This window comes from Oryx dammah, unplaced genomic scaffold (assembly GCF_014754425.2).
Source record: "Oryx dammah isolate SB20612 unplaced genomic scaffold, SCBI_Odam_1.1 HiC_scaffold_3, whole genome shotgun sequence".
In the NCBI taxonomy this organism is placed as follows: domain Eukaryota; kingdom Metazoa; phylum Chordata; class Mammalia; order Artiodactyla; family Bovidae; genus Oryx; species Oryx dammah.
The window spans coordinates 90,140,978-90,162,802 of NW_024070187.1; the positions used below are offsets into that span (position 1 = coordinate 90,140,978).

Here is a 21,825-nt window from a genome sequence, read left to right on the forward strand (position 1 = left end):
CATGTCCGACTCTGTGCAACCCCATAGACGGCAGCCCACCAGGCTCCTCCATCCATGGGATTTTCCAGGCAAGAGTACTGGAGTGGGGTGCCATTGCCTTCTCCGAAGAGATGCCAAAGTAGTCACTAAATTTTCAAAACTTAAATCCCACCACTCTAACCTTTATCTCATAGGGGGAAAAACCTGGGTCACACCTACGCGTGAATTATCCAGTATGAGTAAGGAGATGGAATATGATTATTGGCTAGTCCCAGGTCACATGTCTTACCTTGAGGTCAAAAGATGGGCATGTCCAGCCTTCTGCAACAGATTGACTGAGAGTGGTGGAGGGAGGCTTCCCAGAGGGTGACTGGACTAGGGATGCTGGACAAGAAAGCACCCTACCCACTGATGCCCACTGTACCACTGCTTGTCTACAGTCCGACTGGATGGGATTGCCTGATTTCCAGCTCTTCCTCTTGTCCCATTTCTACTGCTGGAGACTCTTCCTCTTTCAGCAGGAAATTTAAGGAACCCTGGGATAATAGTTTAGGTGCTCTGGTGACCAGCCTCATCTTCAGTCCCTTAAGACCAAGGTTGCATCTTTGTCTGTCTCACTACTTTGGTCCCTATCACATCACCTGGTGGTATTTTCTCCATAGCTCTAGTTTACGCTTTCCTTCCGTGTTTTTTCTTTTTTTTTTTTTACCTCATTGATTCTGCTTGCTCTGTTTCTGATCCAATATTATTTCAGCTGAGTTTATACCCCTGACTCTATTTAATGGTCCCTCTCTGTGAGTTTCACTTCAACATCAGCTTCAGTTGCTAATGACCTCATCCTCTATGTTCCCCAACTTATATATTCCAAAGTGGGATTGCGTTGACTCTGTAGGGGAGGGAAGAATAATTTTCTGTTTACTCTTCTAAGTCCTCTCCAGGATCTCTATAATCAAAGACAGATTAACAACTAAAAAACAAACAGAAGTTTATGAACAAGTATACCTCATGTATACATGGGAGATACCCAGGGAAAAATGAGTAACTCTCCTAGGTGGGCTAGAATTCAGGCTCAAACACCATCTTCAGCCAAAGACAAAAGAGAAAAAAAGTATGGGGAGTCAGTAACTGGGGAGGAGACCAGGAAAAAGAGGAGAACAGGATTATGATTTGTTGTGCAGATTTAAATGAGTGCCTTCTATGTTGATAATATGATTTAGAGTCTTACTTTTTCTCCTAGAATGGAGATGGAGACACGCTTACAAACAGAGATTGTTTTTTTTAATTAATGTAAATTTCACTTAAAGGGTGACTTCTCCTCTGTTTCTAGATTGTTTCCTATGTTGTCTGCTGTTTCTCAAAATCAGCAGCTCAAAATAACCCTTGGGCCAGAGGCATATTTTGGGATGCTATATTCTACTATCCTTCAAATGTAAACTATCTTTTAGTCACATCATACATCCATGATCAGCCTACAAATGTTTGCGTGCTGCGTGATTGCTCGGTTGTGTCTGACTCTTTGCAACCCATGGACTGTAGCCCACCAGGCTCCTCTGTCCATGGGGTTTTCCAGGCAAGAATACTGGAGTGAGTTGCCATTTCCTCCTTCAGGGGATCTTCCTGACCCAGGGATCGAACCCCCATCTCCTGTGGGCCCTGCATTGGCAGGCGGGTATTTTTTTTTCTTAACCACTGAGCCAGCCGGGAAGCCCCTATGGATGATTAGGCACTCTAAATGTGCCCATCTCTGCTCCTCCCAGTTTTGGCTGAGGGAAGAGAAGGAGATGTGTTCTGTGCACAAATCATGGCTTCAATAGGAATCCCAAACAGGGCAGCTTCCCTTATAACCTTATAACAGCTGTGGGCAGATCAAACACTAACATTTATAGATGTGTCTGAAAAATACCTCTAGAGATGCCATTCTTCTAATGTGTTAGAGATGTTTGCTTTTGATCAAACAGACTGAATTTTCCACAGCCCCATTATTTCCCTCAGGACTCCCTGCTTCTTATAGGTCCTAAGTTGTTTCAGTGCACTGACAAAACTCTCCAGACCCCAAAACTCTCCAGATCCTTCTTGTCTCCTACAAGAGCGTTTTCCACCTCTTTTTTAAACTACCTCTCTCTTCTCCAGTCATGGCCAAACACCTCCTATAGATTAAAGAAAGAAGAAACATTTCGACATTTGTCCTTGACTCATGCCCTGTGGCATTCTTCCAGGGGAGCCTGAACATTGATGAGGAGTTTATCCTGAGACAGTTTGACATTAACTATCAGAGCAAACCACGCTATAATGTGCTCCACACAATGAGACCCAGCCAGGTTCCTCTGGAGCTAAAGAAAATGAGTGGGCTAAATAAACTGCAGGAACCACAGTTGTTCCAGAAGCTAGACTGTGAGCAGAGACTTCGGAAACCACAGGTAATTGCAAAAAAGGGAGAAGACTGAGAGTCAAAGAAAATTAAATTATATCAAAATGTTAAATGTTCTTGAATTTGGGTACTTCAGAAGGCACTGACCTTTTTTTAGTAAAATTCTTGAAAAATTCTTTGATGTTTAATATTTGTTAAAAAATCTAATAAATAAACATGTTAAGTGAGTGAATATTTACTACATCTAACGAAGTCAGTTATACAAACAAGGCATGCCATTTAGCATTTTTGGTGACATCTGAAGAGTCATTAGTTCTTTTTTTTTAACAAAAGCACAACAGGACAAATCCACACTTTTATTTATTTTCAAGAAGTTTAAATTCTCAAAGGATACAGCATCACACGGATTCTGTGTCCAATGGCCTTAGCAGGAAGGTTGCTTCGGAATTTGGCACTAACCATGCCACTGTTTCCATGAGCTCGAGTGATCTTTCCCCAGATTACTCTGGTTTTGTTAAGTTTTCCACCAGGAGTTACTGTGTTGTTCTTTGCTTTGTACACATAAGCACATCTCTTGCCTAAATAGAATTCAGTTTCATCTCGAGCATATACACCTTCAATTTTCAGGAGAGCAGTGTGTTCCCTTTGGTTCCATAGACCCCGTTTATAGCCAGCAAAAATTGCCTTGGACCACAGCCTTCCAGACATGTTTGTCGTTTTAGAAGTCCCGTGCCCAGCAGGCCTTCACAGGGTCCAAGATGGCTGAAAGAGACTCATTAGTTCTTTTTATGTGTTTTATGTGTTGAAACAATAGGTTTGTTTTCTATGTTGAAACTTATGCATTTTACATGTTGAAATTCCAGTAGTCAGTAGAACTATACATGTATATTTACCATTATAAGAGTAAAATGTTTGCAGTCAATGACTGGAGACACTGTTCCTGTCCAAAGAATTCTTGAATTTTTATGGTGGTGTTTTCGACCACAAACCATCATTCTTGACCACATGCTTGCCTGATAATTAACAAATCGCTCAGTTTCCCAGCACCAGTTTCCTGTGAAGACAGAACAAGGAAACAGTAGAAAAAAACAGGCTATGTTCCAAAAGGAAGTACTATGAACCCCTAAGAACCTTTCTATACAATGTGTTAGTTCAACTATATATATACAAGTCAACTTGTGCCAGTCCGACAACAGATTCCAGTGCCTATGTGGGAATTGTGGGGTGAGGCGGTTATACAATTTGTTTCTCTGAAAGTGAAGATAACAATTACCCTCTGTCTTTTGTACTAAGTGCTTGTTCAGTTGCTCAGTTGTGTCTGACTCTTTGCGAACCTCATGGACTGTAGCCCACCAGGCTCCTCTGTCCACAGAATTCTCCAGGCAAGAATACTGGAGTGGGTTGCCATTCCCTACTCCAGGCTTGTTACTGTTTTTCCAATATTTTTGACACAATAACTTTGCCATTTATATTTGAACATAATCAGCTGACCTAGTTTTACACTCATGATGTTTTCCACCCTTGACCCTGTTGCATAAAATTTATGAAAACTGTACATTCTGTCACTAATATCAGCACTTTAAATTTTCCATTTTCCACTCATCTTTCTAAAGTGTAAAGTATAAAATGATCCTGGACAGGCAAATTATATCCACATGGTTCAGGCACATGGGGCCTGAACCACTGCTTGTTCTGAATCTAGGCTGAATGAAATTGCTCAAGTACCTGTACTTATAAATAATTGCACAAATGCTGCTTTATAAAGCATGGTGGTTATTGCCAAAATTGAACTTTTGACTGGCAGATGGAGGATCACTGTGCAAAAGTTCAAATAGATTTCCACATGGTATCATTTTCCTTTGGCCTAAGGGACTTCCTTTGATATCTTTCTTTGATATCTCCTCTCTACCTGTGTTTCCCTGGGGCTCAGACTGTGAAGAATTTGCCTGCAGTGCAGGAGACCCATGTTCAATCCTTGCATCGGGAATATCCCCTGGAGAAGGGAATGGCACCCATTCCAATATTCTTGCCTGGAGAATCCCATGGACAGAGGAACCTGGCAGGCTACAGCCCATGGGGTTACAAATAGGCAGACACTACAGAGTGACTAACACTTTATACACACGTCACACTCAGCCAGTGTAGATCTGCTGGCAATGAATTCTCCCAGCTTTCCTAGGTCTGAAGCTATCCTTATTCTGCCTTCATTTTAAAAGGTATTTTTATGGATATAGAGTTCTAGATTCAAAAGTTTTTTGTTTGTTTTCAGTACTTTAAAGATGCCCCCACTGTCTTCTTGGTTGTGTTGTTTAAATCTTATGTCATTCTTATCTTTGTCACTGATTTTGAGTAGTGTGATTATTATACACATTGGTATTTAGTTCATGTTTTTTATGCTTGGGGTTTACTAAGCCTCTTTGATCTATGAGTTTATAGTTTTCAACTATTGGGGGAAATTTTGGCTATTACACGGTCAAATGTTTTTACCTTCAACCCCCTCCCAGGACTCCAATCACATGTAAATTAGGTTGCATGAAGTTGTCTCATAGATTACGGCTGCTCTGTTCAGTTTTGATTCTCTTTTTTCTCTGTGTTTCTATTGCTATGTCTTTAAATTCTCTAATTTTTTTCCCACAGAAGATTGAGGGCAAGAGGAGAAAGGAGTGATAAAGGATGAAATGATTGGATGGCATCACTGGCTCAATGGACATGAGTTTGAGCAAACTCAGGGAGACTGTGAAGGACAGGAAAGCCTGGTGTGCTGCAGTCCATGGGGTCACAAAGAGTCAGACAGGACTTAGTGACTGAAGAGCTACAGACATCTAGTGGGTAGAGACCAGGAATGCTGCTGAACCTCTTGCAATGCATGAGACAGCACCCACCCCCCCAACAAAGAATTATCCAGCTCAAAATGTCAATAATGCCTAAGTTAAGAGACCTAATTTTAATCCAACAAATGTTTAATGAGCACTGATTGTGTCCTAAGTATTGTTTTAGATGCCAGTCTCAGCTGCTTACATTTTAGAAGGTGAGAGGTGAGATAAGCAATCAGAAAAATAGTTAGGACTTTCCTGGTGGTCCAGTGGTTAAGAATCCACCTGCTAATGCGGAGGAGATGGGTTTGATCCCTGATCCTGGAGCATCCCACATACCGTGGGGTAACTAAGCCCATGCTCCACAACTACTGAGCCCACAAACCTCAACTACTGAAGCTTTGAGCATGCCCTAGAGCCCATGCTCTGAACAAGAGATGCCATTGCAATGAGAAGCCTGCATACCACTAGTAGAGAGTAACCCCTGCTCACTGCAACTAGAGAAATCCCACTCAGCAACAAAGACCCAGCACAGCCACAAAGGAAAAAAGAAAATATTTAGCATATCAAGTGGTGATAACTGCTGTTAAGAAAAATGAGTCAGGGAAAGAAGACAAGCAGTGTTGTGATGGAGGTTACAGTTTTTGAACTGGGTGGTCAGGGAAGACACAACTGAAATAGATAAGGAGTGAGCCGTGGGGATGTCTTGGGGAAAAGCATTATGGAGGGGAACAGTGAATGCAGAGGCACCGAGGCAGCAGTGTGGCAGGTGCTCTAGAAATAACAAAGTGGTCAGGAGGCTTGGAATGGAACTCATAATGCTGAATCCAGCTCTGAGAAGGGATTTCCCTCCTGTCTTCTTCAGGCAGGTGTTTCTGGCTTGACTCTAGAATGGCCCATACATTCCACCTCATAGTTTAGATATGAGTGAGCCCAGGGACTCAGTCCATGGAATTAATTCTCCAGGCAAGAATACTGGAGTGGGTACCCATTCCTTCTTCAGAGGATCTTCCTAAGCCAGGGATTGAACCCGAGTCTCCTGCATTGCAGGCAGATTCTTTCCCATGTGAGCCACCAGGGAAGCCTGAGAAGAGGGAGGAGCAGGATCTTTGTGTTTCATATCTCTTAGTCCTGTGCAAACATTAGATCTCCTTTCATGATGAGACAATGAGTGGGTATTGCATCACAGCACTGGGCTATGAACTAACAGATGAACTCCTAATGTTGCCAAAATACTGGCCTTCTGTGTACCAATACCAAAAAGAAATATGGAGACAGAGTTTTGGAGGAAAGAGAGTAGCTTTCTTTCTTTGCCAAGCAAAGAGGGAACATGGGAGGCAAGTGCCTCGGAAGCCGTGCCCTCCTTCCTGGGAAATAGGGAGAGGTCTTAGAATCAGGACTTGTAGCCAGGGTAGGTGATAAGGACGAAAACAGTGAAGGTCTTGTATTTTTCTTTCTTCTGCAAAAATTTCAAAAGGGCCACAGCTGGCATCAGGAAGCTCAGTAACTGGGTCTGTTCCCCTCCAAAGTTATCAACTGGTGACCTTCTTCCTGAAATGAAGAATGCTGCTGGGGAGTGTTACAAGAGAGTGTGGAGGAGAAAATGCCAGATGCAGGATACAATTTACATAAAGGATACAGTTCACATCAAGTCAGAAAGTGATTAAGGAATTTACTTTGTGAAGGACAAATCTAGTTGCATATTCTACAGATTAGTAACAGTTAAAACTGCAATTGCTTAACTTTTACATACTTGGTTTGCTGTCTCTGTGGCTATTAACTCCTTCCTTTGTTTCTCTTGCTTATTAGTAGGAAAGAAAAGTTTCATTTCTTTTTTTTTTTTTTTACAACATGAAGACTTTATTTCATAACGCTGAAATAGTCAACATTTACATTACACATGTATTTTTGAGGTATTCACCCATTTTAGTGCACAATTCAGTGATTTCACATTTAAAGAATTGTGCAGCCATCACTGCAACCCCATGTTAGGACATTCCCATCAACCCACAGATCTTTCAAGCTCATTTCCAGGGAATCCTCTTTCCTACAGTCTGCTCCAGGCAGATCTACTTTCTTTTCTTTATATTTGTCCAGAAATTTTCTCTTTTTGTTGTAACACTGAGTCATGAGAGAAAGAAAGATGACAACTCTTCTTCCACCCCTTTCTCTCTTTCAGTTAAAGAGACAAGAGATTGGTGTTGGATAGTATTTGGATCAAAAGTAGTGTACCATTTACAAAGCTGAGCACAGAGCTGGAGTAATAGGCTAATAACATTATTTTGATTGAGTATTGTTGAAGGTCATTACCCTTCATTGAAATATTTGATTTTTAGCTGTTTTACATAGTTCTTTCATTTTTTCTTCCCAATAACCCTATGGGGTAGATAACTATTATCTCTATTTTACAAATGAAGAATTTGAGTAACTTGTCCATGGTCTCATAGCTACTAAGTTGGAGAGGGCTGGATTTGAGCCCAGGTTTGTCTAAATCGAAGGTCATGTTTACCTATCACATTATTTTCTCAGTCGTAAACTTTTCATGTTTGTAAAATCAAAGCCTACTGACACTTCATAAAATGCCTTGGAAAGGAGTAAGCATAAATTAAAAATAAATGGTACCATTTTCACAAGTTTAGATTTACTGAAATGACAAACCAAACAAACTAATGAAATTGGGAATTATGTTATTTGTACAGAAACCTCATAAACCAAAGTGGGTAAAGATGAGATATGGAGCATGGTACCTGAACCCCAAGTTGTGGAAAAAGCAAAGAGCTGATGAGCCTTTGGTTGACCCCGAGGTCTTATGTAAAGCTCAAGATGAGAATTTTAAAAAGGAGCTACAGAAGCAGGTATGTGTGTATGCTGAGACTTGATCATCTGACCCAGTGCAATTGCCACCTCATTTGAAGTCAGAGTCTCTGGAGTAATTCAGAGGCTGCTGAAAGTCTTTTAACTTGCATATTGAATTTGACAGTGAGAAAGTCAAGTCATTTTATGAGGAATATGTAATAAGCAAGACTTGAAATCTCCTAGCTTCATGGTAGACACAATGTCTCTAAAGATGGGGCAACCACTCATTGTCCTCTACTCTTCTTGAGTCCATGGATAAATTGGTTGCTCAAAGGGTGGTGTGACTTGGTAGGACCATCTCAGTTGAGAATGGATATAATGTCATGAGTTCTGTTTGAGTGAAAATGTGAGGCTTTTTTTTTTTTAATCAGCAATGAATGAATGTTAAAATTATGATTAAAAAAAAAAAAACTACTTTTATGCCATTCAGCAGAGTTGCAGGATCTCTCTGAGAGAAAAGGGACAAAGGTTAAGCACTGTTTGATGTTACAAAGCAACAAACACACACACAAGGATATGTTCTGGTTTTACTGTAGATAAGCTTTGTGCCTGCCCGTCTCTTGTGAGCAAGTACCTAATGGAAGAAGATGCTCACTATAGTCCTGAAATTTTGGAAATTTTGATGCAATGCTTATACAGGACTGTGCTGAGAATATTTGTGATTCTCTTCTCTGGATCAGCAGATTCAAAACTTCTCCCAGATAACATTGTGAAAACATCTCAAAAATGTAAAATGCTATAAAAGTTTGGCTACTCATTCATTCAGAAGTCACTCATCAGTTGCCTCCTTTTGCTTGGAAAGCTGAGGCAGAAAGTATTTTATCTTTTCTGGAACTGGGTATGAAATACTTATTTTCAAATGGGAAACATGACATGAATTTATGAGCCCAACATACTTATATATAAGCTTCAAAATAAATAATATTAGGCAGAGTTTCTTGTCATACAGTTTTTGGAGCTGCCTATCTAAATTTATGTGAGTTTAACACATGACATGCTAGCAAAGTAATGCTCGAAATTCTCCAAGCCAGGCTTTAACAGTATGTGAACCGAGAACTTCCAGATGTGCAAGCTGACTTAGAAAAGGTAGAAGAACCAGAGGTCAAATTGCCAACATCCGCTGGATCATAGAAAAAGCAAGAGAGTTCCAGAAAAACATCTACTTCTGCTTAATTGACTACACCAAAGCTATTGACTGTGTGGATCACAACAAACTGGAAAATTCTTCAAGACATGGGAATATCAGACCACCTGTTCTGCCTTCTGAGAAATCTGTATGCAGGTCAAGAAGCAACAGTTAGAACTGGACATGGAACAACAGACTGGTTCCAAATCGGGAAGGGAGTACGTCAAGAGTTTATATTGTCATCCTGCAAGTATATCATGAGAAATGCCAGGCTGGATGAAGCCCAAGCTGGAATCAAGATTGCTGGGAGAAATATCAATAACCTCAGATATGCAGATGACACCACCATTATGGCAGAAAGCGAAGAAGAGCTAAAAAGCCTCTAGATGAAAGTGAAAGAGGAGAGTGAAAAAGCTGTCTTAAAACTCAACATTCAGAAAACTAAGATCATGGCATCCGATCCCATCACTTCATGGCAAAACAATGGCAACAGTGACAGACTTTATTTGAGGGGAGGCTCCAAAATCACTGCAGATGGTGACTGAAGCCATGAAATTAAAAGACGCTTGCTCCTTGGAAGAAAAGCTATGACTAATCTAGACAATGTATTACAAAGCAGAGACATTACTTTGCCAGCAAACGTCAATCTAGTTAAAGCTATGTTTTTTCTGGTAGTCATGTACTGATGTGAGAGTTGGACTAGAAAGAAAGCTGAGCGCTGAAGAATTGGTGCTTTTGAACTGTGGTGTTGGAGAAGACTCTTGAGAGTCCCTTGGACTGCAAGGAGATCCAACCAGTCCATCCTAAAGGAAATCAGTCCTGAATATTTGTTGGAAGGACTGATGCTGAAGCTGAAACTCCAATACTTTGGCCACCTGATGCAAAGAACTGACTCACTGGAAAAGACCTTGATGCTGGGAAAGATTGAAGGCAGGAGGAGAAGGGGACGACAGAGGATGAGATGGTTGGCTGGCATCACTGACTTGATGAACATGAGTTTGAGCAAGTTTCAGGAGTTGGGGATGGACTGGGAAGTCTGGCATGCTGCAGTCCATGGGGTCTCAAAGAATTGGACATGACTGAGTGACTGAACTGACTGACTGAACATATGACATAAAACAGTTCCAGTTCACTTTCAAAAATAACTGAATATCCTTAATGAGTTAAATATTCAAAAATAAAAATAGTAATGAAACTTTTGATTAAGGTGTCTAGACGTTCTCTTTTAAGAAACATATTCTTTTTTTTAAAGATTTTTTTTTTTTGATGTGGACCATTTTTTAAATCTTTATTGAATTTGTTACAATATTGCTTTGTTTTATGTTCTGGCTTTTTGGCCCCAAGGCATGTGGGATCTTAACTCCCTGGCCAGGGATTGAACCCTCACCCCTCTGCGTTGAAAGGTAAAGTTTTAACCACTGTCCCAAGAAACATATTCTTAAAGACTTAAATAATTTTACAAAAAGATTTATCTTAGTGGTGAAAGCCAGTAAAGACATTTGTCTGATAGTTACAGCCAGCTCATGAAAAAGAAATAATACTTAAATTTTGGAAATGTGGTTTATAGAACTATTACAGTAAAAGACTGTTTATCAGGCAGTTTAGACACAGGAAGGACTCAAAGCAATGGAATTGTTCTGTAATGATTATTAGAAATCACACTTTTATAATACCTGAAGACTGAATATCTTGTGTACTTTAAGTGATGCCACTTGGCTATGCACCTCAGTTCACAAGACATATATGCAGTTGTGTGCTGGTTAGGGCCAGTCACCATGAGGGCATGGCTGTCTTGCTGGAAGCACGAGGTTTGACTATTCTTGATTGAATTCATTTGGAAAGTGAAATGGCCTTAAAGAACTGAATTACAATGATAAAAACTTCTACATCAAGATTTTAAATTCAAATAAATAGAAGAAAAACCAAATGAATGCATGAATACCCTGAAGATATTGGGACTGGATCAAATCTTTTTTTTTTTTTTCTATCATGCCCTTTGGAGTTAATTCTAAAACTTGCAGATATATACTGAGTAGGAAAATACTCCCATTTCTTCCTCTACCACTCTCAATTCTGGTCAGTAAATGTACTGAGGTTTTTTTCCCCACACCGAGCAGTTTTCTGATGCTCCAACACTAGGTGGATGTCCTGTGATTGTACTCAATTCTGACACTGCCTACCTGGAGACAGCATCCGATCCCACAGTTTAAAGGCTCAGACCCTAAGACTGCCTCCACTGCAAATACCAGTCTCAAGTCCAGGTTGTCACCCATGCTTCTGGCTGAGTGGCTGTAAATCAAAGGTTCCCATGACCCCCTCCTTGGGTTTGATCGTCTGCAAGAACAGCTCACAGAACTCAGGAAAACAGTTTACTTACAATCTAGTAAGATTACCAGTTTACTAGATGTCCATCAGCAGATGAATGGATAAGAAAGCTGTGGTACATATACACAATGGAGTATTACTCAGCCATTAAAAAGAATACATTTGAATCAGTTCTAATGAGATGTATGAAACTGGAGCCGATTATACAGAGTGAAGTAAGCCAGAAAGAAAAACACCAATACAGTATACTAACACATATATATGGAATTTAGAAAGATGGTAATGATAACCCTGTATGCGAGACAGCAAAAGAGACACAGATGTATAGAATGGACTTTTGGACTCTGAGGGAGAGGGTGGGATGATTTGGGAGAATGGCACTGAAACATGTATACTATCATGTAAGAAACGAATCACCAGTCTATGTTCGATACAGGATACAGGATGCTTGGGGCTGGTGCACGGGGAAGATCCAAAGAGATGATATGGAGTGGGAGGTGGGAGGCGGGTTCAGGATTGGGAACTCATGTACACCCGTGGCAGATTCATGTCAATGTATGGCAAAACCAATACAGTATTGTAAAGTAAAATAAAGTAAAAATGAAAATAAAAAAAAAGATTACCAGTTTATTATAAAGAGGTACTTTCAAAAGCAGCCAGATGGAAGAAATGCACAGGGCAAGGTATGTGGGCAGGACTCAGAGCTCCCTTACCTTCCCCAGGTACCTTCACATCCTTACCAACACAAAAGCTTGCCAAATTCCCTTCTTTAGATTTGTACAGAGTCTTCATTATACTGGGCTTCCCTGGTGGCTTAGAGGGTAAAGAATCTGCCTCCAATGCAGGAGAGCCAGGTTCAGTCACTGGGTTGGGAAGATCCCCTGGAGGAGGGCATGGCAACCCACTCTAGTATTCTTGCCTGGAGAATTCCATGGAGAGGAGCCTGTTGAGCTACAGTCCATGAGGTCATAAAGAGTCAAACATGACTGAACGATTTTAATTGATTATATCACTGGTTGTTCCTGACTAATTCAATTCCAGCTCTTCTCCCCTCCCAGGAGGTTGGGGTTGGAGCTGAAAGTGCCAACCTTCTAATTACATGGTTGGTTTCCCTGGCAACCCTCCCCCATCTTGTAGCTATCTAGGGGGTTTCCAAAAAGACCTCATTAAGATAAACTCTGTCGTGGCTGAAAGGTGCTTGTTATAAATAAGGAAAAACTCACCTCTGTGGCTTTTATCACTTAAGAAATTTCAAGGCTTTTAGGAGCTCTGTGCCAAGAATGGGAAGAAGACCAAATACATATTTCTTATTATAAATCACGGGCTTCCTTGGTGGCTCAGACGGTAAAAAATCCACCTGCAGTGCAGAAGACGAGGGTTCAGTCCCTGGGTTAGGAAGGTCCCCTGGAGGAGGGCATGGCAACGCACTCCATTATTCTTGCCTGGAGAATCCTCATGGACAGAGGAGCCTGGTGGGCTACAGTCCATGAGGTCGCAAAGAGTCGGACATGACTGAGTGACTAAGCACAGCATAGCACATTATAAATGACTATCCATGGGATTTTCCAGGCAAGAGTACTGGGGTGGGGTGCCATTGTCTTCTCCGTTATAAATGACAGTATCACAATTATTAATCTCAAATAGAGTCTAGACATCCTAGGTCAATAATTATCTAATTGATAAAATGTGTTGCTTATCCTTAATACAAGAGTAAGAAGAAGACCAGGGAAAGGAAAGTTGGGTATCTTTTGAAAACCTTTGTGGTCATCAACTTCTGAACATTATTTATACACATATTCCCACATGAGAAGGAAGTAGTTTAAAATGAGGTACTTGATAAAGGGCTCGGTGCTTTTAATTAGGACAAGTGTGACATGAAGCTTCTGACAGCTGACCGTTTTTAAACTGTGGACCCTCTTTCAGGAGGAGTTACTTGCAGACCTTCATGGAGCTGTTGCCTTTAAGGATTTTATCCTGAGCAGGGGCTACAGGATGCCAAGTGTGAGTAAAGGGTCATTTCGGAGAGACCCGCTTAGGGGCTCACAGTTGCTAATGGGAAAGGGGTCAGTGACTGATGAAATACTTCTTTTCCAGGTGCACACCAGGACTCAGCCCTGGAGAAAGGGTGTGCTTACCCCAGACAGGGGCCCACAGATGGCGTTTGTTGTTTTGCCCTTTTGATTCTGCCTGTTTGCTTCCTGTTGACTCACCTTCCTTGGGTTTGGCCTTAATGGGACCAAATGAAAGGAATCTGTGTGCAGGGCGAGAGGCTGCTGTTAAAACACTGAATCCTCCAGGAATGTTAAGTCTCCCTCACTTCCACTTCTAAGGTCAAGGAGCCGTGCTGGGGTCAGGACCAACTGGAGCTTGGAGTCACAGTACTACTATTGTGCTATATGTGGGCAGGAGGAGAAGAGGATGAGATGGTTGGATGGCATCACCGATGCAATGGACATGAGTTTGAGCAAGCTCCGGGAGATGGTGATGGACAGGCAAGCCTGGTGTGCTGCAGTCCATGGGGCTGCAAAGAGTCAGATACGACTGAGCGACTGAACAACAATGCAGGGTACAGGAGGATGCAGACTAAGCCAAAAGGTCACTTCCCGGGCATCCCTGAAGGCTCTTCTGTCTTTCTCTCACTTTGTGCTGCCCCCTCCGTGAGCCTGTGCAGCTGCCCCTTGCTGCCTCCCATGTGGAGACTCTCCTGGAAGATGACAAGAGTAAGGTGGGAGGCTGGTAGAGCAGACCGTTGAGCAGGAGGGCCAGCAGCCTGGAGCTCTGTCCCTAGACCAGCCTGTCACCATGGCAGGAAGCCAGGCCGGCCTGGGGCCTGAGTCATGGCTGAAGAGTTCTGAGTTTGTCCAGCGTCCTCTGCATGCACTCGGCCTGAGGAGTCTTTAGGAGGTCGTGCAGCCAAGATGGTAGTCTTTCCTGGAACTAGGATACTGGATTTCTTTTTTCCAAGAGTGATAGAACAAACAATAACTTATACTGACTGGCAAATGGTGGAGAAGGAAATGGCAACCCACTCCAATATTCTTGCCTGGGAAATCCCATAGACAGAGGAGCCTGGCAGGCTAGTCATGGGGTCGCAAAAGAGTCAGACACCTCTGGGCAACTAAACAACACCACACTGGCAAATAGGTATTTTGATCAACCTCAGGTACAGACTGACTCAGAGCTAAATGAGGCGATGTGAGGGGAAAGTCTAGTGTGTGACATAGACCAATGGGCTAAAAGACTCTTATAGAACTAGGAATGAAATCTGTCCTTTAGCTCTGAGCATCAGCTATAGGCCTACTAGATGTAGTAATGTACTCATACACATTTACGTATTTATAATAACTGCCTCATTTGCATATATAGCCTACATAAGTATATTTATATGTGTAATATAAAAATATGTGTATATATTTTACATGATTATATAATTTTATAGATGATTATATAATACATGCAAACTTATTCTTAGCTTAAATATAATTATATGTGTGTGTATATATATATATTCATGCAGACATATTAATATATATTATTGCCAAGGAGATAGTATGTTTGTATGTATATATATATATTTATATACATATACACATATATATGTTATAATTGGGTATCTTGATATTATGATGACTCATAGTTTTTCTGAATATTCTTAGTGGCAAGAGATTTGTTTTTTCATTTTGCTTGGTCCCTTATTCATTTAATCCATTCTGTTGATGAACATTTAATTCAATTTTGGGCAAAAAGAAGCATGTCTGAATCACTGGCTACTCTTTTAGCTGCATCAGCTGAAGAGAGATGATGCCCCTGGCTACAGCTGAGTCCCATGCAAACACCTGCATGTCAAAACCCTGGAATATTTTCTCCCTTTCTTATATCTTATATCCTTGATTTTATCAGTAAGATTTCAACTAAAAGAGAGGAGGAACTCTATTATGGTAAATTATATATATATATAGTCCTTTAGTCATTTAAATTTATATGTGAGCATTTATTCTCTTTTCACTCCCCTAATTTCTATGTACACTGTGTATATACATATATGTATGTTACATGAGCATAGGTACTTACACATTCCAGTATTTGCTTCTGGATAACTGCTCTATACATTACTGACAGCTTCATTCCCTCAGCTACACGGAGGTCCAAGCCTTTAATAGCAGAGATGGGCAGTACAAGGCTGTGCTGAGCTGAGCTGAGTGTGAATTAATCTAGGCATTTCTGATGATATGCAACTACCTTCCAAAGTCCACCATCTAGCATGGTCTAGTCATCAACATCAGATGTTGAGTACTATAAGGGTATACAGTAGAATATGAGATTGTGAATTCAGGTATGGTAGTGGTTCTGACCAGACTGTACAGTTTTCATTTGCCAATTTTAGCTTCTCTGATCTTTTTTCTTTTTTTAGTTCCTTGAGAAGATATATATGAAGAAAGAATATAAATGTGAGGGTAACCAGAGTCTTATAAAATAACTCAAGCATAGACAAATCTTGGGAAGATGATTAGACAGTTTTCATTTACTTAGCTATTTCTCTCTTGTTAAACATTAAACAAAATTTATGATGAATGTCCCCCCACAAATGTACAACTTTGACTTGGCAACATACATAAAATTTATAACAAATACTTATAAACATTTCAGAATGGTCTTCTGCTTCAGTTAATCAATATTTTATATATCTTATCAACTATGAGATCAATATTCATATTTGGTGTTCTAACACTTTTGTAGTAATGTCAATATTACATAGTTATGTCAACTATTTGTAAAAATAAATAAAAAAGCTGAATTACTTTCTTGCATTTTTCCAGACTATTATTTTCCCTGCTTTCAATGAATACCTCCTTTACTCTTTCTTTACAATATTATCTTCTTTCATTTGAATTCAGTTTACTGAGAATTTTTCCCCATTTTTTGTCATGTTAGTCTTGATAATAAATGTGTACTCATAAGGTCATGGATCATAAAGTTTAATGGAAACTCAAGATAACATTTTAAAAATTAAATTTTAAAAATATTTTTGTTAAAAATATTAATGCTTATGTCAGGAAAATTAGGAAATATAGACTAGCAAAAAGAACATTAACAAATACAAAGAATTTCTGTAGAGTCTGCAATAACCACTCTTTAGTTATTGGAATGCATCTTTCTAGATCTTGCTCTCTAGATTATTTAATCAAAAGGAGTTTATTAAAAGGATACTGGGGAGTTCCCTGGTGGTCTAGTGATGGTTGACTCCACACTTCCAATACAGGGGGCTTGAGTTCAATCCCCGGTTGCAGATCTCCTGCAAGCCACGTGGTGTGGTCAAAAAAATAAAAATGCAAAAAGGATATTGGTTCCCAAAGTTTTATCAGTTACTGTATGTGTCTTCAAATCCAAAATCTCTGGCTAATGGATGACCTTTCATCCTCTGGGACTGTCATGGTCCCATTTCAATAACCTGTAGCTGTAAATGAGTCTTTATGTGTCCAGACATGTTAGGGTAATGGAGTACATGAGAGAAACAGTGAGCCCATAGTGTCAGCCTATTGCTGTGAAATGAGTTTCAGTGTTGAGTGGGATACCACAGTGGTGAATAAGCATTCAGGAAGTCTGTGAATGTTGGTGTAGGCAGAAGTTTGTTAAGCAGGAAAGCAAATCCAGTTCCAGAATTAGTTGCTTTTCTAGCAAGGCCACTTTTCCCAGACTCCCTTGATGTTTCAGCTCATCATACATTCCCAGATCGTAGCCCATGGGAGCCACGAAGGGAGCCCATGGGAGCCACGAAGGGAGAGCTGCTCAGCCTGCAAGCCCAGAGGAGGAGGCATCCAGTTGTACTAGGCAAGCTGGGGCAGGATTTTGGCATTCAGTCCCATAATTCTGACTTTCACGTGTTGAGTGGAGGAGGTGTTGGGGGTGGTCTGGAGAGAATTCACTTATTTCCTTGGACACATTGTTCTTGGCTTTGTTACATTCAAGCCTAATTTATATCAGGGACTCAAGTTTGGTTTTAATTGCCAGACAACTATTCTGCAGAAGCTGTAGCTAGATCAACCTTGCTGCTGCTGCTGCTAAGTCGCTTCAGTCGTGTCCGACTCTGTGCGACCCCATAGACGGCAGCCCACCAGGCTCCCCTGTCCCTGGGATTCTCCAGGCAAGAACACTGGAGTGGGTTGCCATTTCCTTCTCCAGTGCATGAAAGCGAAAAGTGAAAGTGAAGTCGCTCAGTCATGTCTGACTCTTAGCGACCATGTGGACTGCAGCCCACCAGGCTCCTCCGTCCATGGGATTCTCCAGGCGAGAGTACTGGAGTGGGGTGCCATCACCTTCTCCGAGATCAACCTTAGTGAATGGAATTTAAGATATTGCATCCAGAGCCTGCATTTCTGCCTCCATGCCCACTTTGCTTATGACATCTCTGGGCAACATTGGTGCTCCTGGAGAAAGAAGGGGGCTGGCATGCAGAGGCTAGGTTAAACTTTTCCCTTGATTATTGAGTGCTTCCTCTGTAGTGGAGTCCTTTGGGTGCATATTCCCAAAGAACCAAATCCCCTCATACTCTGATCCATTCTGTGCAATCCCCCGTATACCTGTTCACCCAAACCTCCTTGTCACCAGCCCTGCATTCATGATCCTTCCAAGTCTCTGGCTTCTAAGCTAAGCCATCAGCTGCCGACCATTAATTGGTGACACATGCTCCTTAGGCCATTTCTCCTTTCAGACAAAGTGGTCAACAGGATGAAACGCTTACATTTCTGCCTGCTCGAAAATTCCTCTTCTCAGCTGTTCTTCAGGGCCACCCTTGAGTTGGGCTAGAGTATCAAGGCTGTCCACTTGTGGCTGCTGCCATCATATTGTGGAGGCTGTCTGTTTCATTCCCCGGACTTAAAGAACATCCCCAGGTGAGGCGTATAGGCTGAGAAAGATGGCAGTATGTTAGGAGTGGGCACACCGTGTCTTCAATTTCTGGTCAAACCCAGTCCTAAATAGAAAACTGTCACCTGATTACGAGAAGCAATATAATTTGGTAATTAAATCTGTGGACTTTGGAGCTGGAGAGCCTCAATTCAAACCCAGCTCGTTCCTTATTAGCTGTATGGCTATGGGGCAAATTGCTTATCCCGTCTCTGCTTCAGTGTTCTCGTCTAACATAGGGATGGTAGCAATAATAACGGTACCATCTCCCAGAATTGGGGTGGGGATTAAAAGGAATGTTAGCAGTAAAGTGCTTAGAGCGGAGCCCGGCACACAGTGCGCACACACTAAATGTTAGCTGACTTTATGGCTTAGGGGATCAGATGACCCCCAGTTGACGATGAGCACCAGTCGCTTGGTTACCTAAGGTCTTCTCATGATCAGGCTGCTGTATGAGCCGGTGCCAAGCAACAAGCTGAGATTGGTTCTTCTAAAGGAGAGTAGTTACATGCCACAGAGCTCACAGCTCAGCTGCAAAGCCCTGGGAGCCTGAGCTCTGATTCGCCTTTCTGGCCATGCCAAAGCTCCATTCAGCAGCTCTCTGTGCCACAGGTGCTTCAAGCATTCTGGCTTCTCTGGGTCAGAGGGCAGAGATTTCTGGACCATCTGAAAGCCTCCTCTCACTTCAGGACACCCTCCAAGCTGGCAGCCTCTCAGATTACTAAAGAAATGAGCTGAAACAGCACATCTAAATCTGGCCTCCAAAATCCAAAGAGTAGTGTGTGTAGCACGTCATTATATGTTATTTCCAACTCCCAAGTGTAATAGATGTAAATAACCTCAGGAGCGCAGATACTAACAAAGAAGTGGTCATTAGCCAGGAAGTAATGAATCTTTACGTTTTATTCCATTTGGCTTTAAGATAATTTATTTTAATTGTAAGTGTATTTAAGTTTTTAAAATGTATTTAATTTCTGGCTGTGTCGGGTCTTAGTTGCAGCACGTGGGATCTTTGTTGCATCATGCAGAACTTTCATCTTGGCCCATGAATTCCCTAGTTATGGCATGTGAGCTTAGTTGCTTTGCCCAGTGTGGGAATCTTAGTTCCCTGACCGGGGATGGAACCCGAGTCCCTTGCATTGCAAGGTGGATTCTTAACCACTGGACCACCACGGCAGTCCCCTTAAGTCTTAATAATGACTCTGTTTAACAACCAGCTCGCTAAATTCTTGAAAATTTAATAATTGGCTTTTGTGAGCTGGGATAAACTGTCTCCTACTGATGGTAGGATTCAAGTCAGTGGCCAGGGATGGGGGGGAAGGTGTTAGGGGTAAAGAATAAAAAGAATTGTCTACCCCAACCTCCTTCTGGGTTATTTCCACAAAAACCATTTTAGGAGTCTTCATGCAACGTGGGAAAAACCTCACCACAGAGGGGAGTAGGGAGAAATTTTCTGACAAGGAAGGCTGCATTCGTTTGGGTCTTTATTGCTGTTCAGTCACCGAATCATGTTTGCGACCCCGTGGACTGCAGCATGCCAGGCTTCCCTGTCCTTCACTATCTCCCAGGGTTTGCTTAAAGCCTTGTCCACTGGGTCTGCCAAGGAGCAAATGACAAAATGGCATTAGATATTTGAGAGATTTACTGGGGTTGGGAGCAGGAGAACATAGAAAGTCTTTAGATTCAGGTGCATCTCTGTTCCCTGTGGAAGGAAGTGAGTGAGTGAGTGAGTGCCGCTCAGTCGTGTCTGACTCTTTGCGACCCCATGAACTGTGTAGCCCACCAGGCTCCTCCATCCATGGGATTTTCCAGGCAAGAATACTGGAGTGGGTTGTCATTTCCTTCTCCAGGAGATCTTCCTGACCCAGGGATTGAACCCAGGTCTCCCGCATTTTAGGCAGATGCTTTACCGTCTGAGCCACCAGGGAAGTCCAAAGAGGGAAGGAAAAAGAAGACTTGAGTAGGAAGAATTTTGACTCTGGCACAATTCAAGTAAAGGTTTGGCCAGGCCAATGGGAAGACCTCAAGTCAAGATTGACAAGAGGAGGCGTCTCACATTTTGCTAAAATAGGCCTGCTTTGGTAGGTCAGCATGCTCAGTCATTGGCTGGGAGCAGCCCAAGAGAGCACGACCTTGGTGAGAGGGTGAAAGATCCTGAGGGGTAGCAGCTGGGTCCATCAGTCACTTGTACTCCCTGAAACAGGAGATCCGAGGAACATATTTTCATAGGGTTGGGAGATGCGGGAACGTGAAGCCATCTGAACATTCCCATATGGTCACAGTTTAGCATTTAGGGTCTCACTGCTTTCCATCAATACTCTGCCTTTACATAAGAGACTTTGCAAAGCTGTGAATTCAAATGGTATTTAAAATTATTTTTTTTAATTTGCTTTATGAAGATACAGTTTACATATAATAAAAGTCATTTGTGTTAAGTGTATAATTCTTTTATATTTAACAATGTATGAAATCATGTGACTATCACCACCACCATCAAAATACAGAATATTTCCAACAACGTTAAAGGTTCCCTCTCACTCCTTTGCTCTCAGTCTCCTTTCCTTCAACCCTGATCTCTGTCTTTCTCTGGCTCTTAGTAATTCTTTATTACAAAATAATTTCAGCATCCCAGAATATATAAAGAAGTGTAGCTCTTTCGCTCAGGCCTGTGGCACCGGCAGGACCGGCAAGTGTCACGGTCTTCGTACTGCCAGGAAGCTCTGTAGCCACCAACGAGACCAGAAGTAGTATGACAAACAGTACAAGAAAGCCCATTTGGGCACAACCCTGAAGGCCAACTCTTGGTGGTGCCGAGGGAACTGTGCTGAAAAAAGTAGGGGTTGAAACCAAACAGCCAAATTCTGCCATCAGGAAGTGTGTCAGGGTTCAGCTAATCAAGAATGGAAAAAAAAAAAAAATCACTCCTTTTGTACCCAATGATAGTTGTTTGAATTTTATTGAGGAAAATGATGAAGTTCTGGTTGCTGGATTTGGTCACAAAGGTCACGCTGTTGGTGACATTCCCGGAGTCTGCTTTAAGGTTGTCAAAGTAGCCAGTGTCTCTCTTTTGGCTTTATACAAAGGCAAGAAAGAAGACCAAGATCATGAATTTTGATGATGAAAGCACAATAGTAATCAAGTTTCATATACCAAAAAAAAAAAAAAAATGTAAAACCTTGCTCATAAATCATTGCCTGGCTTAATAATTCAGCAAATTAAAGGATCATTTCTTTTCTTTCTTTCAGTTCATCAGCTCTAAGACATGAGATTTTTATAGAAAAATCCCAAGGACTCTCTGATTTGGCAGGATTGTGTCTGTTTCAGAAAAGGTCCACAAATTATTTGATACCCTCTCTTCAAAATGCATTGTCTAATTTCTTTTCCCTTGAGTGTGGGCTGTGCAGACTTGATTTTAAGGAATAGAATGTGGGAGAAGTGATGAATTGTCGCTTCTG

The 21,825-nt window shown here is 41.5% G+C and overlaps 2 protein-coding genes and 1 pseudogene across 3 annotated transcripts in view; 2 read left to right on the forward strand and 1 right to left on the reverse strand.

Annotated features, from left to right (window-relative positions):
* Positions 1–16,275, forward strand: part of FAM47E (family with sequence similarity 47 member E) — a 31,020-nt gene extending 14,745 nt beyond the window's left edge. The window contains exons 5-8 of one of the 2 annotated variants that reach the window (XM_040237130.1): positions 2,196–2,396; positions 7,860–8,015; positions 13,391–13,468; positions 15,879–16,275. In XM_040237130.1, coding sequence (XP_040093064.1) covers positions 2,196–2,396; positions 7,860–8,015; positions 13,391–13,468; positions 15,879–15,944 — 501 coding nt within the window. In that variant the 3' untranslated portion in view covers positions 15,945–16,275. The remainder of the gene's footprint in view (positions 1–2,195; positions 2,397–7,859; positions 8,016–13,390; positions 13,469–15,878) is intronic. The other variant, XM_040237131.1, reaches the window with a different exon arrangement.
* Positions 2,673–3,109, reverse strand: LOC120861466 (60S ribosomal protein L35a-like). Its single transcript, XM_040237132.1, has one exon. The coding sequence runs from the start codon at positions 3,053–3,055 to the stop codon at positions 2,723–2,725; it is 333 nt and encodes a 110-aa protein (XP_040093066.1). The 5' UTR covers positions 3,056–3,109; the 3' UTR covers positions 2,673–2,722.
* A 686-nt stretch (positions 16,276–16,961) lies between the features above and the next one.
* LOC120861614 lies at positions 16,962–21,561 on the forward strand (annotated as a pseudogene).
* Positions 21,562–21,825: the final 264 nt, after the last annotated feature.

Coding starts and splice junctions, on each gene's coding strand:
- LOC120861466 (XM_040237132.1), bottom strand. CDS start 3,055: ATGTCTGGAAGGCTGTGGTCCAAGGCAATTTTTGCTGGCTATAAACGG.